This window comes from Lepidochelys kempii, chromosome 2 (genome assembly GCF_965140265.1).
Source record: "Lepidochelys kempii isolate rLepKem1 chromosome 2, rLepKem1.hap2, whole genome shotgun sequence".
Taxonomy (NCBI): Eukaryota; Metazoa; Chordata; order Testudines; family Cheloniidae; genus Lepidochelys; species Lepidochelys kempii.
The window spans coordinates 187,085,252-187,103,178 of NC_133257.1; the positions used below are offsets into that span (position 1 = coordinate 187,085,252).

The 17,927-nt window shown below is 46.0% G+C and overlaps 1 protein-coding gene across 2 annotated transcripts; it reads right to left on the bottom strand.

Annotated features, from left to right (window-relative positions):
- Nucleotides 1-233: 233 nt before the first annotated feature.
- Nucleotides 234-10,981, bottom strand: CX3CR1 (C-X3-C motif chemokine receptor 1). 2 transcript variants are annotated; one of them, XM_073329505.1, is made up of 3 exons: nucleotides 10,899-10,980; nucleotides 9,485-9,556; nucleotides 234-1,862 (listed from the first exon to the last, which is right to left on the bottom strand). In XM_073329505.1, the coding sequence occupies exon 3, from the start codon at nucleotides 1,847-1,849 to the stop codon at nucleotides 791-793; it is 1,059 nt and encodes a 352-aa protein (XP_073185606.1). In that variant the 5' UTR covers nucleotides 1,850-1,862; nucleotides 9,485-9,556; nucleotides 10,899-10,980; the 3' UTR covers nucleotides 234-790. The 2 variants fall into 2 exon arrangements, with proteins under 2 accessions (XP_073185606.1, XP_073185607.1); XM_073329506.1 differs by lacking the exon at nucleotides 9,485-9,556 and having other exon boundaries at nucleotides 10,899-10,981.
- Nucleotides 10,982-17,927: the final 6,946 nt, after the last annotated feature.

Genomic DNA, 17,927 nt, shown 5'->3' on the forward strand with positions numbered 1-17,927 from the left:
TACTTGTAGCAACCAGCAATAAGTAATCCAGAAATAAAAAAAAATTCTTTACACACTGCTTTAGAAATGTACTGGGTGCTTCCCATAAGACATAAGAAGAGGTTCTTGCCCCAAAGAGCTTTCAAACCAAAAATATACTTATATACAGTATAAGAGAACATGCTGCTGTATCAGAAAGAGTGGAAAAACAAAGGCATTCCTCAGTTTACACTGGCCTCTAAGAGTAACCCAATACACAGTATATCAAATATTCCCCATTACTATCAATCAGCTGGACCATTGACTTTACAGAGATTGCTTTTTCCTTAAAAGTGTGCATGTGTATGCATAGCGGTATATTTATATTCACAAACACACTTTTATTGTCTACATTTCTATCAAATTATCTGTCCTTAAATTCTTCTTTTCTTCCTGGTGCTGTTTTTTTCTTTTTTTCTTAACTCCTCTGCAATATTATTTTTATGTGTTGTTCAGTTGTCATCATTAAAGCTGTACTTTTAAAAAATAATTAATGCTGAGCAAAAGAAATACCCGGCATTCAGGTACACTCACATGTTATATTTGACTCCCATCTTTTCATGTGCTGTATATTTATTCCTGCTTACTGTATTTTCCACTCCATGCATCTGATGAAGTGGGTTATATCCCATGCAAGCTTATGCCCAAATAAATGTGTTTGTCTCTAAGGTGCCACAAGGACTCCTCGTTGTTTTTATTGATACAGACTAACATGGCTACTCCTCTGAAGCCTGGACAAGGTGTATTTCTAAAGGTATGCTAACAAAACCTTTCACAGAAGGGCAGAGACATCCTGGTCACTGGTATTCTGGGTCTGGTTGCCGCTTAGCATGCTTTCTGGAGTGGTAGTTAGAGAGCTAGCCTGGTATTGGTGGCAGGGCCCACAGGGGCACATGAATGAGCAACACTTTAGAAACAAATGACAAAGGTACTTCCTGAATTTTTCCCCAGCAAAAGCATAGATAAGTGGATTGAGACAACAGTGACTGAATGCTAGTGTTTCAGTCACATGCATTGCATAGTCCATAAATTCGTGGCATTGGTTAACCAATTTATAGTGTCTTAAAGTTTCCAGAAAAATCAGTACATTGTATGGGGTCCAAAAGAGGAAAAACACAACCACCACCACTAAAATTAGTTTGATGGCTCTTTTTTTTTTGTGATTTTTGCAGGAGAGCAATGTCCTGATGATCCCAAAATAGCAAAAGCTTATGACACAGGCTGGGATAAGGAACCCTAAGACATTCATTACCACATTGCAGAAAATAGGCCAGATTTCCTTAAGATCATCAGGGTACCTAGCGGTGCATTGTTCCTCTGTCTCCTGGGTGAACACAAATTGTGGCACTGAGACTAAAATGGCCACCATCCACACCCCAAGAGTGGTAAGAGAGCCATGGCTGACTGTTCTGGCTTTCAGAGAAAATGCTGCCCGAACTATGGCCAGGTATCTATCAATGCTTATGACAGTGATGAAAAACATGCCGCCAAAGAAACCCACATAATAAAGCGAGGAGATGATTTTGCATGGAATGTTCCCAAGCATCCATCCACGCATCACATAGAAAGTCCAGAAAGGAAGCGAGATCACGAAGAGCAGGTCCGAGATAGCCAAGTTCAAGAGAAAAATGTCTGTGATGCTCTTCTCTCGGCTGCCCTTCACGATGGCAAAAACCACCAGGAGATTCCCCACCAGGCCAAGAACAAACACAGGGGCATATAAGGCTGGCAGAAATACTTTCCCAAACTCCTGGATGTTTACTTGGTCACAAACAGCAGCTGCTTCATCATAGGTAAATTCAGTCGTCACCTCAGGAAATTCCTGGGTCATGATGAGTGATTGCCTTGCAAAAGAAAATATAAAAGGAGGAAAAATAGTTATCAGAGAGGTAAATCTAGCAACCTTCAAAATACAGTTAAGTGAGCAAGGCAAGTTCTCTTCCTGGAGACAGTGAATCAAGAGTTGGCCCCCACAAATAATGCCTTAAATAAATCTGTTTGTCAGCATAAAATGTAGGACACTCTGAGCGCTGGTAGATGTAGCATTTAAGGATTTCTACAACCAATTCTGTTTGTGGGGAATGATTAAAAACCAGTGAGGTGCCCACACTGCTTGCATAAAGCATGTGTTATTTTAATGGGTTGGTGCCTTTGTTTGATTGCAAATAACCATTTTTTTAAAATGTAGGAAACTCACAGGAATTTTGTATACCAAGAATACATGACACAGAAGCCTGGTAACATAACACAGAAAGAATGGCCTGTGAAAGCCCATGATGAAGGGGCAATTTACTGGTGTTCAAACCAATCTCCAGCTCAGAGGAGCTACCCCCTGAATCATGCTCCCACCATCCTCTGACAAACAAAAAGAAAAGGTAGATTGGAAATTTGCATGCTTCATTGTTGTTCATTTGTATAGCAGTGTTGCCCAGAGGCCCCAGTTTAGATCAGGCCACGTTGTGTTAGGTGCTGTGCAAATGTAGTAAAAGACAAAGGCTTCAGATAGTTCAGTAGAAGTCACAAGAAACTGCACTATTGACCATTAGGAATTCATTTGCCCACAGAGGATGTTTCCTTGTAATGCCATGTCATTGGTGATTGATTTCTGCCATGCAGCGGGAGGTTTAGCTCTTATTTTGTAATAATTTATCAGCTATTTTCTGTGCTACCTGGAAGCTGTGGCTTTGTTTTACAACATCTCACTGTGCAAAGTTCAAACCTGCTCTACTCCAAAACATTTGACATGAAAAGTCCTCTTACACATTTAAAACCTCTTTGGGGTTTTGACACAGGAAAGCAGGCTGGAGAAAAGCTAATGACGAAGGATTCTCTGACTGCTGCTAGCTGCAAAGCTAGAGCTGGGAGTAGGTGCGGCAATGTTAGTAATAAGCAGAAATCACCCTTAGCCTGCTCTTGAGGTGCCAATGCAGGCAGCATTCTCACTTAAATCAATGGGCTGGCCTGCAGAGCCCAAACAGCAGCCACATCTGTGTCGCTGTATTTTAATTCAGTAGTCTCTATGCATTGATCATTCTATGAAAACTTAAATGGGGAGAAGAAATCTGTTGCTAGCAAAGGCATAGTAAGCACCAATGAAGTTAGAAAAATTCTAACTGGAAATGCGCTGTAAATCTTCTCCAGTGGGAGTAATTATTGGAACAGTTTACTAAAGGGATATGATACATTCTTCCTTACTGCATGTATATGCACTAGTTCCGCCACAAGGTATGGGGATGCTGTAGAAATTACTGAGAGAAATCAATGGCCTCTGTATGCAGGAGGTTAGACTAGGTAATTATGATGGGCCCTTCTCATCTGATCTGATTTTTTTTATTTGGTTACACAGCTCTGTGATGGACATTGCAACATCCTGGATGGCAGGGTGAACAATGGCTGTAATGCTCAAATCATTCTCTCTGACACCATAGGAAAAGTGATCTTTTCTCTGCTCTGCCTGGTCTCATGATGCTGAGGCTTCTCTCGGACGTCCGCCCATCACACAGTAAGTCACGTATTACTCTGATCTATGGGGTAAGTTCATCCAGCTATTCCCAAATATATGATCAGTAGAACTTGTAAATATGGCTAACTCCTGAAGCTGAATCTTGAGGTTTAACAGCATCTGCTGGCTACCCCCTCATCTCTATGCTGCATTTGATCCCCAGGTGTGTCGTTTGACATTCACTATTTTGAGATAGGGAACTTGTGGGTTTTTTTAACTTTCTCTCCCCCTTTATGGGCCTCAGCTGCGCTGACCCTCTCTTAATGATACAAGCTTAACCACTCTGCTTGTGGGTTCCTTTGGAAAGTTTCAATACCATGCCGCACAAACAGCTGTGTTTGACAGACAGTGGCTTTCACACCATAGGGCATGCTGAGTCTTGGGGGGAATTGCAGACCCAGGCGGATGGTTGTACACTCACTTACCCATATTGCACATGCAATTGGAATGTGTGTGTATGTAGTCACCTCCTTGTGTCCTCCCACAGCTTCCTATTTTGTGTACATAAAGTGGGCGCCTCTTTTTTGAAAAATTGGCTCTTATGGTAACATTGTATTCAATTAGGCCAGTGCCTCTCAACTGGTGGTTCGTACCCGCCCAGGAAAGCTCATTATGATGAGTAGTACCAGTCTCTAAGTTTGTTAGTCTCAAAGGTGCCACAAGTACTCCTTTTCTTTTTAGTAGTACCAGTAGGTATTTATTTATTTATTTATTTGTGTTATGAAAGGCAATCAGGGAGGATGCTGAAAATGTTATTACAGCCTAAAGCTAAGAGAATCTCCCTCTCCCTGCACACCCTTACCCTTTGCAGTTGGGATTCTTGGTCAGCCCCTTGAAACACACACAGGTAAATTCTAGAGGCTTATCATTGCTATATTTATTGCAAATGTAAGGGCATTTTGAAAAATGTTGATCCCTAGTAAGGGCTCCCTAATTTGAAGAGGCTGAGAAACACTGAACTAGCTATAAATGTTTGTAACAACCCCTCACGCAAACACTTGCCCCAGTATAATACAGGAAACATTAAATCAGCTTCTGCTTCTTTCTCAAACCATCTTTCTTCCTTTTTTTTTCTCCAGCTCATTTTATCATAGTCTACTTCCTCTGGTCCCAACCACAGCCCTGCTCTATTTTGTGCCTACCAAGCTTCCAGAAACATAGCTGTAGAGTATATTCTGCTTTTGGTTGCAGGTAACAGGTGATATACTGCCTTGCCAACCAGGGCCGGATTAAGGCAGGGGCTTTAGGGGCTGCAGCCAAGGGCCCTGGCTCAGGGGGGGCCCTGCAAAAATAAATTAAAGGCAGTGATCTCCAATTCTGTGCCGCTAAAAGTCCCGCGGTGCAGTGGGGCGCTTAGGCAGGCTGCCTGCATGCCGTGGCCCCACTCCACTCCCGGAAGCGGCCGGCTGCTAGCATGTCTCTGCGGCCCCTGGCAGGAGGCAGGAGGAGGCAGCTCCACGTCCTGCCCCTGCCCCCAGCACCGTCCCCGCATCTCCCATAGGCTGGTTCCCAGCCCATGGGAGAGAAGGGCTAGCAGCTGGCTGCTTCCAGGAGCAGCGTGGGGCTCTGGCAAGCAGCTTGCCTGAGGCCCGCTGCGCTGCTGTCTGGGAGTCGCTCTGGTAAGCACCTCCCAACCAGAGCCTGTACCTCACACCCCCTTCTGCACCCCAATCCCATGCCCCAGGTCAGAATCTCCTCCTGCACCCAAACTCCCTCCCAGACCCCACACCCCCTCCTGCATCCCAATTCCCTGCCCCAGCCCTCTCCTGCACCAAACTCCCAGCCCAGGAAAACGACTTGTATATAGGGGCCCCACAAAGTCTAATAGCCCCAGGCCCACAGGAGAGTTCATCCGGCCCTGCTGGGAACACACTCTTTCTCACATCAGTGATTATCAAGCATTCTATCCTGTAGTGTAGTGGTCTCCAACCTTTTTATGCCCAAGATCACTTTTTTGAATTTAAGAGCAACCCAGGATCTACCCCGCTCCTTCCCTGAGGCCCTGCCTCTTCCCCAAAGCCCCGCCCCACTCACTCTCCCCCACCCTCACTCATTTTCACCAGGCTGGGGTAAGGGGTTGGGGCTGGGGTTGGCGAGGGGTTGTGGGCTCTGGGCTGGGGCCGAGGGGTTTGCAGTGTGGGAGGAAGCTCTGGGCTGAGCCTGGGGCAAGGGGTTGGGGTGCAGGAGGTGGGGAGTGTGGGCTCTGGAAGGGAGTCTGGGTGCAGAGTGTTGGGGTGCAGGAGAGAGTTTGGGGTGCTGGCTCCTGGAGGGGGCTCAGGGCTGGGGGTTGGGGTGCAGCCTCCCACCAGGCAGAATTTACCTCCGGCAGCTCCCAGTTGGCTGTGCAGCATGGCTGCCGCTAAGCCAGGCTCCCTGCCTGCCCGTCCCCACACCACTCCTGGAAGGGGCCAATGCGCCCCTTCGGCCCCTGGGGGAGTGGGGTGTGGGGGCGGGTGGCACATAGCTCTACACATGGCTCTGCAGCTTCGATTGGCCACAGCTCCCCGTTCCTGGCCAATGGGACGTGCGGGGGCAGTACGTGCAGGCAGGAGCAGCGTGCGGAGGGAGACCCCTGCCCCCCATCCACGGGGCCATGCTGGCCACTTCTGGGAGTGGCGTGGGGCCGGGGCAGTCAGGGAGCTTGTCTTAGCAGCAGCCGCACCGGAGATGGCTATTGAGCGGTTGGTGACCACTGCTGTAGTGTGTATGTGTATAAATGTAAATATACACACATACTATATAAATTGTTTTGCAATCTGTAGTGGCCATGAACCACACGCCTGGTGAAAAGAGCAAACCCAGTTTTTATTTCTCATCTTTCCAGTCAAATTGCTCACTCATTTCAACATAACGTTACAAACACTCATGCTAACCACTTTTAGACCATGCTAAGAGCCTGTAGGGGTTGTCTCTATGGTACAGAAATGTGCAATACGGGGGCATGATTTCTACATCTCACTAATGTGTTAGGTATTAATTGGTCCATGTAGACCATGCTGGTGTGCACTAAAAGTTCCTTAGGGCTCTTTAATGAAGTGCTGTTGTATTATGTTAAAATGCACAAGGGGACTACAGATCAATTAATGAGCAAAATGTTAGTGTGCTTTAGAAATCACAGCTCTGGAGAGCACATTATCCCTCTATGTAGAGGTGCCCTGAGTTACAGACATTACTGCTGACAAGTCAAAGGCAGACCTTTTAGCCAAAGGGCTATTTTAGATGTTCTCAGTTGGGTGCTAATCTAACACCCTGCTGAGACAGCGAGTGTAGCACTCAGAAATGTAACCCTAAAGGATTTTTCACACCTCAGTCACACCCTTCACACTCTTGTTTGATTTGCTCATCTAAACAAACCATGGCTTCAGTGCACCCAGAACAGATATGGGTTTTCTCCCTGAGACCGGGTTTCATAGCAGGGAGGTATATTTAGCTAATGCCAAATAATTTATGCATGCAGTGGCCCTGAACAAGCCTTAACTTATAGTGGAGATGTATGTGAAGACATACGGATGCCTAGCCAGTCCCACCCTAGTTATTTTCTGCCACCACCCTTCCCACACACAGATGCACCCGCTTCTGTATTCTCCCAACTACACCCATCCTCCTCTTGCCTGCCTGAGAACAGCTTGCAGGTCTAGTGTGTGTTTCTCTTTCACTACTTGATGATATGGCTTCTGGTGACGCCTCTGTGATGCTGGCAGGCCAGGTGCCAGCTCTTGCCAAGGCTGCAGGCATTATCTAAGAATGGACAAACTCCTAGTTGGAGACCAGACCAGTTCACCTGTGTGTGTTGAGTTGCTCAAAATAGGTATCAGTTTTAAAAGAATGTATGTAGTATTTAGACTCTATCCAATGCTTGTCAGTCGCTGCATGCAGTAATCTCACTTGTACTGTCTGTATTCCATGCTAGAAGGAAATATGTAAGTTTTGCTATATAGCTTTTTGAAAATGTTTGTTTTAAACCTGTGAACTCAGATGGGAAGAGTGATTCCCCTTGCCTGTCCAGAAGAACTGTCAAAATCAGGTGGGCCGCCAAGAACCAGTGCAATACAAAGGATTGGATAATGGCCTATCACACCTTGGAAATGCTACATGCAAGGAAGCTCATCCTTGGGACTTAGGCTATGTCTACACTGGCAGTTGAACGATAAAACTTTTGTCTTTCAGAGGTGTTAAACCCCGCCCAAGACAAAAGTTTTGCCGCGGCAAGTACCAGTGTGAACAGTGCATTGTCATCAGGAGCGATCTCTTGCCAACAATGCGAACGCCACTCGTTGTGGGTAGAAGTTTTTTGTCGGCAGGAGAGCCGACAAACAGCCGTGTCGCTAAAAGCTGTGTAGTGTAGACATAGCCTGAGAGACTGAATGAAGGACTAAAACAAAGACACAGGAAAGTTTTCCATCTCTTTGCTGTTTGAACTCTCACAAGGCCAGAGACACTAAACTGAAGTCAAAGATCCCCAGGGGTTACTCCCTGGATCCACTGTGAAAGACACTTCGACTTGATAAATCACTACAACTGTCACTTTTAGGATTTAGGCTATGGCTACACTATGCAGCTTTTAGTGACACGGCTGTGCCGCTTCCACCATTTCGCTAAAAGGCTCGCAGAGTTTTAGATGTCAAAGTCCCATCTGCAAAAGTAACTTAGGGTAGGTCTACACTTAAAATGCTGCATTGACGCCGGTGTGCCGCTGTAGTTCTTAAGTGACGATGCTTCTCCCATTGGTGTACTTAGTTCCCCTCCCTAAGAGATGGTAGCTATGTCAATGGGAGAAGCACGAGGGGTTAGGTCGACCTAATTACATCGTTCAACTATGTGGATTTTTCACAGCAAGTGGCGTAGTTATCCTGATATAGGTCTGTAGTCTCTCTTGTGTCTCATTGACAGTCAGTGGGACTTAGATTCCTAAGTCCCAAAGGATCAAATTTAAAGGTATTTAGGTGTCTAAAGATACAGATAGGCTCCTGATGGGATTTTTACAAGCACTCATGCACCTAATTTCCATTGATTGCTTGATAATTCCATTGAGGTGGTTGGTGTTTTGTTGTTAGCCTTACAGGATGATAATTGCTAGGCTCACTCCGCTTTTCTTTTTTGAAAATGTGAACTCTATTTCAGTGGTTCAATGGTCGGGGGGATGTCTAGAGGGCCCAGCTCCCTCCTCTCCCCCTATTGGCCACTGACCAGAGCTGGGAGGCATAACAGCAGAGCCCCTTCCCTGCTGGGATGACAGCGGGTAGCCAGGCTAAATTTGAGGGGCATTGTGAGCTCGTGCTCCTGCTTGGCCCCCACACCTTTGACATCTTTCCTGCACCTATGGGCACTGGGCACCCCCAGTCTCTGTGGAGAAGAGGAGCAGGGCCACTGGGAAACCCCAGACAGGTGGAAGGGTTGGATCTGGGCTTTTGGTGCTTCCTAGGGAAGCAGAGAAACAGAAGTCTCCCAGAACTGCCTGGCCCCTGGTAGGGGTGGTGCTATTCAGCTTGACTGCCCCTCTGGGTAGGAGCTTGGCTGTGGGGGTGGAGAGACCACTGGGCTGGGTGCAGATGGGAGATCTTGGAGCTGGGTGCAGGGCAATGTGAGGGAAAGAGTGTGGAGCTAGGTATGGGGCAGCAGGAGGGGATCGTGTGTGGAGCTGGGTGCAGGGCGGAGAGTGCGGGCTGGTTGCAGAGGCAGTGTGAGAGAGCTCAGGACTGGGGTAGGGGAGCAGCAGGGGGAGTGCTCTGGGCTGAGCAGTGAGGGGAGACTGTTGGGCCCCCTCCTTACAAAATTTCTGGTTGTGCCCCTGCTACATTTGTTTCCCCCAGTCTGCTGACCTCCCCCGAGCAGTCCATACTTTTTAGAAATTAATTTTCTGTGGGAAATATGTATGTTGGATAATTCCTTGAATGCTTTTAAGATGCATGTAGACTGGATGGGCCAATTCATATAGATTCAATTTTTTCCCTGAGTTTATCTTACCTGCTCTTTGTCAGTAGTTCTTTTTACAGGGTCTTCCCTCCTCTCTAATCATTCAGCTTTCTTTTCTATGTTCTGTTGAAGACAAGTTTTCACATGGAATTCATTATCTTGCCCTTTTGCAAGACTGTTAATTCCACCCTCTCATTCTTCCTTAATACTGCACCTACTTACTTCCTTGCCCCTCTTTCCCTTGTTGTTGTTTGTATGATCATTTGAAGGATGCCACCCTTGAAATTAGAGATGAAAGACTTGTTAAGTCAGCTACTTCATCTGCCTGTCAATGAGGTACATTGCAGCCTGTCTTTTCCAGAACTGTCTGCCCAAGTTTTCAGTAATGGGGATTCCAACCAATCCTTCCTTTTAGGGATTATTCCACCATCTAATAGGAATTGAGAAATCTTTCTTGGTATTCAGCCTTAACTTTCCTTAAAACAACTCCTTTCCCTTCTTGGTATTTTAATGAGAGACTTGTAGATAGTGACCGCATTTCTCTTTCGTTATAGTTTAACCAGTTCACTGCCAGTAACCACTACTACTTCGCTTATTGGTGGCTTGTCGCAAGGGAACATATTTGGAAGCACTTATTCATCTTTGTGGAGGTGCATCTATCTGACCTACATCATCATATTAGAGAAGCATATCACAAACATAAATACATGTATCTCCACAACCCCCTGTGAGGTAAGCCTGCCTTTATTTATTAATTATCCCAGTTTTTAGAGATGGGAAGCTGAGTCATAGATAGATCAAGCAATTTGCCCAGGGTCACATGGAAAGTTTGTGGCAAACCATGAATCAGATCTTCTGGGTCAGTGTCTATACCGTAAGATCATCCTTCCACACCATGCTTTCTCGCTTCCTTTCTCCTCTCTGCCATCTTCTCTGTATTAAAGGGACTTGCGTAGATTGATGTTGTGTGGTGGTTGTTTTTTGGACCATGTTGGGCAATAATATACCCTGGCACCTTGTGTATTTGTAAAATCTTAATACAAATCTAAAATAAAAACAATACCCAGAGACTGTCAGATGACAGGGTAGACGGGTCCTTCAGTCCATCCCTCTGCTCTAGTGCTGGACTGTCCTACACACTAAATCCATGAGTGTTTCAATGTGTCCTTAAAGATCTATGGTGGTGGTGCTTAATTATTTCTCACGGCAAATTATTCTACTGTCTATCTGATCTCACAGCAAGATTTCTCCCCTCCACCTCCATAATGACTAACCTAAACTTCCCCTTTTCTAGTTTCTTGTTTGTTACCCATTATACTGTCACCTTTAAGAACCTTAAATGTCAACTCCGATACCGGGAGGTTGGTACCTACAGAGTTCCTTAGATACATAAGAGACCATTAGTAAATATCCCTCTTCTATGGTGTCGCCTTCAAATTCTGCATAAAGCATAATTCTCTCTTACCTGAGTGTATGCTGCCATGGAAAGTGAATATGTTCTTCTAGCTGACCCTGATTGTTCCTTAAAAAGATTTCTACTTCTTCTGTTGTCCTTTTGTGGTATTGGCACTGCACAGCAACTACACAACCAGCTGACAATCAGCAGGGGAAATGAACATTTCCTGGGCTGAACTGCAAAATGTTCTTGGGCTATTCATCTACTCATGCAATAATGTATTGCAGAGTCAGCTCTCTGCTCAGGTCCCACACTGGTAGTAGGTGGAATAATGAAGCAAGGCGGGTGTCATGTTTTGGGGTGTGACCCAAACCAGAGAGAGGTTCTGCCACCACTTGTCCTGTGACCCCGAGTGCCTTAAAATGCTCTGCTGCTCTAGCTCCCTGTCTGGATGCTCCCAGCCAGTGTACAAGCATGCACCGAATGTCCGTGTGTTAAGCAGCCCTGGTTCAGCAACTCTGGCTCCACCAGCCTGCTCAGAGAATAAATATAAAACATTAGAATTAGCTTAAGCTTGGTTAGAGAAATGTGTGTTGTAAAGAAAAGCCCTAATTAGCAAGTAAAAGGCCTTGAAAGTAATGAGTTGTAAGATGAGAAGGAAAGAAGTATGGAGGAGGTCTGGTTCCAAGACTAATGAAATAAAGGGAAGCTTCTAAACAGAAGGCCTCTGACCAACAGCAGTGACTGAAGATGGTTTTAAATAAGACAGAGAATCTGGCTTAAAAAGAGCCAGCATGGCCCTTCCCACCCCATTTAACAGTGTTATCTCCAATATTAGGGCCTATGTGAACCCGGGTGCAAAGGGAAAACTGTTGGTCACCAAGGAGGAGGGAAGAGATAGGGAGGAAAGGCCTTGAGGAGAAAAGGAGATGATAAATTTTATCTGGATTAATACTGAAAATAAAGGTGAATTTTCTCCAGTTGTTTTTTAGCTGAAGTCAGTAATTGGCAGTGACATCATTGCTTGTTAAAGGGTATAAAAAAGTAAACTCTTAAAGGGTTCATTGCTAATACCTGCCTGACCAGGTTGGAGCTGACCAACAAGGGTCTAAGAACCCCTGGGTACAGTCCAATTTGTAAGTACCTTATCAAATGCTTATAAACGTTTTGCTACCGTTCAGATGTAGTAATTGCTTGTAAGTTCAGCTTTTTAGGCATGTTTAGAGCAATTGTGTAAATACCATTCAGACTTCATATTTAATAACAGAATTTATGGTTACATCAGTGTCATGATAATATCCTGCATCAATAATTATAAGTCCAACATGGCTTGTTACACTACAGCCATACTCTGGTCTCCACCAGCCTTGGTTATTACTAGCCAAGTGACCCCCCTCCGGGGTACCACCTGATGTATTGGGGTACCACTGAGCCCACCTGTTCCAACAGCCTGAGCTTCCTTACACTGTCCTGCTGAACCAGGCCATCAAGCCTCCTCCAGCACACACACCCAGCTGCACAAAGACAGAGACACTGAAATCAGCACTGCATGGGAAGGCTTCAGCTAAGAAATTGCCCATCACTTAAGTGCACCCCTGCTCTGGAGTGCAAACGCAAAATCGTATTGTGAAAATTTTAAGTGAAAACTTTCTTTAAGTGAAAGCTTAGTGCTGCCCAACTCTCTGGCAAGGGGTAGGTTGCAGAGTGCATGGTGCCCTGACCATGTGTAAGCTATTTTATAGGCACTGCTTTCCCCCTTTCTTTTGCATACTGCAATCATCTAAGCCCTGGACTATATGGTATCTTGTTCAAAGTCACCTGAAGTAATCTCAGGTACAAAGTGCCACAGTTCAGGACAACTGCAGCTGTGTTCCCCCTCTGTGGTCCAGCAAGGGCACCTGCTCTCAGGCTTCCAGCTCCCCAGCCATCACCTCTCTTGGGTGGAGACCCACATCTCTCTCCCTTCTGACCAGGGTATTTCCAGGCTGCACAGTTCCCTGATTGCACTGTGAGTTCTCCAGCAAGACAGATGGCACACACAGGCAATGTCTCTGCTTTGCTTTCTCTTGGAAGGCTACAAAGAGCATAACTGCCACAGTTGTAAGTTATCACCCAACTCTTTCTAAGCAAGCACATTTATTTTTAAGGTAAAAGCATTATCATAGAATCATAGAATATCAGGGTTGGAAGGGACCTCAGGAGGTCATCTAGTCCAACCCCCTGCTCAAAGCAGGACCGATCCCCAATTAAATCATCCCAGCCAGGGCTTTGTCAAGCCTGACCTTAAAAACTTCTAAGGAAGGAGATTCCACCAACTACCTAGGTAACGCATTCCAGTGTTTCACCGCCCTCCTAGTGAAAAAGTTTTTCCTAATATCCAACCTAAATCTCCCCCACTGCAACTTGAGACCATTACTCCTTGTTCTGTCATCTGCTATCACTGAGAATAGTCTAGAGCCATCCTCTTTGGAACCCCCTTTCAGGTAGTTGAAAGCAGCTATCAAATCCCCCCTCATTCTTCTCTTCTGCAGATTAAACAATCCCAGTTCCCTCAGCCTCTCCTCATAACTCATGTGTTCCAGTCTCCTAATCATTTTTGTTGCCCTCCGCTGGACTCTTTCCAATTTTTCCACGTCCTTCTTGTAGTGCGGGGCCCAAAACTGGACACAGTACTCCAGATGAGGTCTCACCAGTGTCAAATAGAGGGGAACATACTCTAGAGAAAACATATTAAAAACAATAAAACAACCTGCTGCACGCATGCTAATAAGCTTACCAGAGATCATCCCACCCCATCTCCACAAGGGCTCTGGTCGATGTCAAGCCCTCCACCACTTCCCTACAGATTGCCCCTTCCTCCCGCGTTGGCCAGGAATTCCTGTCTGTTTGCTGGATCAGAACAAAGGCCCTGAGTCAGGTTGAACTCAGGCTATTTAGCCAAAAGATCTTTCTGTGTCTGTTGGTCTCTGAAGAATCAAGTCTGAACTAGGATATGCGAGCTTCCCCAGGGGATGGAAACTCTCTCGCTGGAGGGACAAGTGGTTGCAATCTGTCTGATTTGCCTTAATCACTTAATTGACCCCAAGTATCGTGTCCAGCTCTTTGTAGAAACGGCAGGTCGTGGGGGCAGCACCGGAGTGGCTGTTTGCCTTGCGGGCTTTGTGGTAGGCATTCTGCAGCTCCTTCACTTTAATCCTGCACTGCTGTGTGTCCCGGTCATGGCCCCGTTCCATCATGTCCCTTGATATCTGCCCGAAGATATCATAATTCCTATGGCTGGAGCGCAGCTGGGACTGGACAGCTTCCTCCCCGCAAACACTGATGAGGTCCAGCACCTTGCCATTGCTCCATACTGGGGATCGCCTGGTGTGTGGAGGCATGGTCACCTGGAAAGATTCACTGAGAGCGCTCCATGCCTGGCTGAGCAAACAGGAAGGGGATTTTCAAAATTCCCAGAGAATTTAAATGGCGTGTCTGACTGTTGGTCAGCTGAGGACAGGGCAGTAGAGTTCAAAGTGATGACCAGAGTGGCTAGAACAGGCATTGTGGGACACTTCTGGAGGCCGATCAGAGCGCACTAACAGACCAGGGTGTCCACACTGGCGCGGCAGCGCTCCAGCGGGGGTGCACAAAACTTTATTCCACTTGCCGAGGTGGATCACCAGGAGCGCTCTAGCCGCAGAGTCAGAGCACTCTACGTGCCTTGCCAGTGTGGACGGGTAGTGAGCTAGTGCCCCCGGGGCTCCTTTATTGCGCTGTAACTCGCAAGTGTAGCCAAGGCCTAAGGTTTCAATCCTGCTTCCATTGACTTCAGTGGTGCCAAATTGTCTTATCGTCTGCTGCACTGACAGGAATAATCTCCTCAGACAGAGATCACCAGAACATGACACACTCTAGTCATAATCCACCCTACTTCTAGCTCTCCCCTGACAAACACGCTATCCTGGGGGAAGTAGCTGATATAGCAGATACTTCAGCTTTACACCACCAGGGGATTCTTCTGCACTAGGGTATTGCCCACCAGTCCCATTAGGGTAGCTCTCCAGCTACTTGATTGTCTTTGAGCAGTGTCTGGCTCTGGGAGTCTAAGGGCATGGCTACACTTGCGAATTAGAGCACATTAAAGCAGTCCCGGGTGCCCTAACTCACGACCTGTCCACACTGGCAAGGCACTTAGAGCATCTGGATTCTGCAGGGCATCCACCTCCACAAGAAGCATAACGCTTGGTGCGCCTCGGCTGAAACGCCCCAGTGTCAGTGTGCACAAGGTATTGCATTACTGTGCTCTGATCGGCCACCGGACACGTCCCATAATCCCCTTAAGTCAAATGGCCACTCTTGTCATTGTTTGGAATCGGCTGTAGGAATGCGGATATGCCCTTTCAAAGCTCTGTTTCTGACAGCTGGCTGCTTATCTGCTCTGGGACAAAGCAACCATTCATGTGGAATGTTGCTTGAGAGGCGAGGGGAGGGGGGGTCTGCTGCTGTCTGAACTTACAAGACAGCATGCTGACATGCTCTCAGCCCCCCAAAAACCCACCCTCTCTCCCCCCCACATACACACAACACACTCCCTGTCACACTCCACCCCACACCCTACATTTGAAAAGCACGTAGCAGCCACTTGCATGCTGGGATAGCTATCACAATGCACTGCTCTCTGTGGCCATTGCAAGAGCTGCTAATGTGGCCACGCCAGTGCGCTTGAATCTGACAGTGTGGACAGACTGCAGCTCTTTCCCTACTGTGCTCTCCGAGGGCTGGTTTAACACACAGCACTCTACATCTGAAAGTGTAGCCATGCCCTAAATCTATTAAGGAGATAGTTGGTCCATGCCAATAATCTCACACAGCTGGGAGTTAACACAGTGAAATATTCAACATGGTATGCTGTACTTTGTAAACTGTCTCACAGGTAGATGCCAACATAAACCTGACATGAAGAGTATTTTGATATTGTCTTTTTTTTTTTTATCTTAGTGCGAAACAAAGAGAATTTTCAATGGAAGTGCCAATGAAAAATAATGTTAAAAAAAGATAAAAAGTTCTTATATCTCCTCTATGACTTTTATACTGTAATAACATGCAATATGGAGCATTTGCTTGATTTAATTAAAACTTAACTAAAATAAAGACAGTATTGGGCCAACATCCAGTTAAGTTAGAGAAGGGCCTAAGCTGCAAAATTTGGAACAGGATCTCAGGTTTCGGTTCAGCCCAGTGTTTCCCAAACTTGGGACGCTGCTTGTGCAGGGAAAGCCCCTGGCAGGCCGGGCTGGTTTGTTTACCTGCCGTGTCCGCAGGTTCGGCCGATCGCGGCTCCCACTGGCCGTGGTTCACTGCTCCAGGCCAATGGGGGCTGCGGGAAGCGGCGGCCGGTATATCTCTCGGCTCGCGCCACTTCCCGCAGCCTTCATTGGCCTGGAGAGGCTAACCGCAGCCAGTGGGAGCCGCGATTGGCCGAACCTGCGGACGCGGCAGGTAAACAAACCAGCCCGGCCCGCCAGGGGCTTTCCCCGCACATGCGGCGTCCCAAGTTTGGGAAACACTGGTTCAGCCAATAGTAGAGATAGAGACCAGCTGTGAAATTTTGATCCTTATCTGAGTTTGGATTGTGAACCTGCCTCCTCCCATTCAAAGTTCAGACATGTTCAGATTCAGACTTTTAGTTTGGGTCCATCTCTAAAATTCAATAATTTTCCAGAGCACTTAGGTTAGGGGCAAATCTCCCCTTGCTCTTCTGCAGGCACAGGGGCCGTGACTGCAGCCAGACCAATAAGGTTCCACTGCACAGGGGTTATGACGGGATATGGGGACTGTATGCTGGGGGTTTGCATCACAACACTGAGCTGTCCCTGGGTGTAGTTATGGATAGGGTTGGCAGAATTAAATTTTTATTTTTTTATAATTTCCTGATAATATCAATGTTTATTTTAAAGAATTTTTACTATTGTTAATCAATTTGAATTTTCACAGTTGCAAGAAATTATGGAGAGTCAAGCAAAAATGATTTACATTATTAAATAACATCAAAAAACGTGAGTTGTAGAGTGTTGGCAGACTAAAGAGGAAGGAAGGAACAAGAACTTAAATGTTTCCCATTGACTCAGCAAAATGTGTATGTTCTGAAAGAATCATTCTGTGTGTGTGCGTGTTTGGGTTTGAGAGAGAGAGAGAATAACCACACACAACATATAGTGATACTTGTATGTATATGTATTTTTTGTATATACCTATTTCATACCAGGTTTTCTGTCCTTAAAAGCGAGATGTATGAGTGGAAGAATAAACAGCAATAGTCATTTCTTGAGTTATTCACATTTTTGTTTTAATATAACAGCCCATTTTCACATTTTGCTTTTGCTGTATCCAATTAATTCGGGTGAAATTGGAGAAACAGGTGTTCCAGGGGAATCTGGATCCAAAGAGAACAGAGGAAAAATGGCAAGCACCCTTTTATAGTCTTTTATGAATATTGATTTTTCTTGAGCTTGGCTTGTTAATATATTGCAGAAATCACGTCTTTTTACATCCTCAGGTGATAGAAATCTGCTTTGAATGGATATCTTTTAACATGCTGAATATATGTGTATTACATCTATTGTAAGCACAATAGTCCAGATCCTGCACTCTTGCAGTTGCTTTGTACACCACTAGTATGTCTAAAACTGGTGTAGCCAGCTATGGAAGATCAACCTAGTACAAGAAGCAGCCTCCAGTGTCCTATAGCTGGATGCCATGTCTATCTCTTGGGACCAATGTAATGGGCTACTGCCTTGAATGGTCCGTTACAATATGTGCTAACTACTTATGCTAAACAAGCTGTTCCACCGTGAATTTTGCTGTGACACAGGGAGTATCTTTCCCAGACCTGAAGAAGAGTTCTGTGTGGCTTGAAAGCTTGTCTCTCTCTCACCAGCAGACTATCTTTCATTGGTCCAATGAAAGATATTACCTCACCCACCTTATCTCTCTTGGTACCAATGGCAGCCTGAATAGTTTACACTGAAAGACTCGTGTGGCACAGAGCTGGCTCCAGATCAGGGAAACACAAAGTCTATTTGATAGAAATCCTGTGGAGGGCTGAGGTTATGGGGA

Bases quoted from the DNA above. Each gene is read 5' to 3' on its own strand.
- CX3CR1 (XM_073329506.1), bottom strand. From the start codon at position 1,849: ATGACCCAGGAATTTCCTGAGGTGACGACTGAATTTACCTATGATGAA.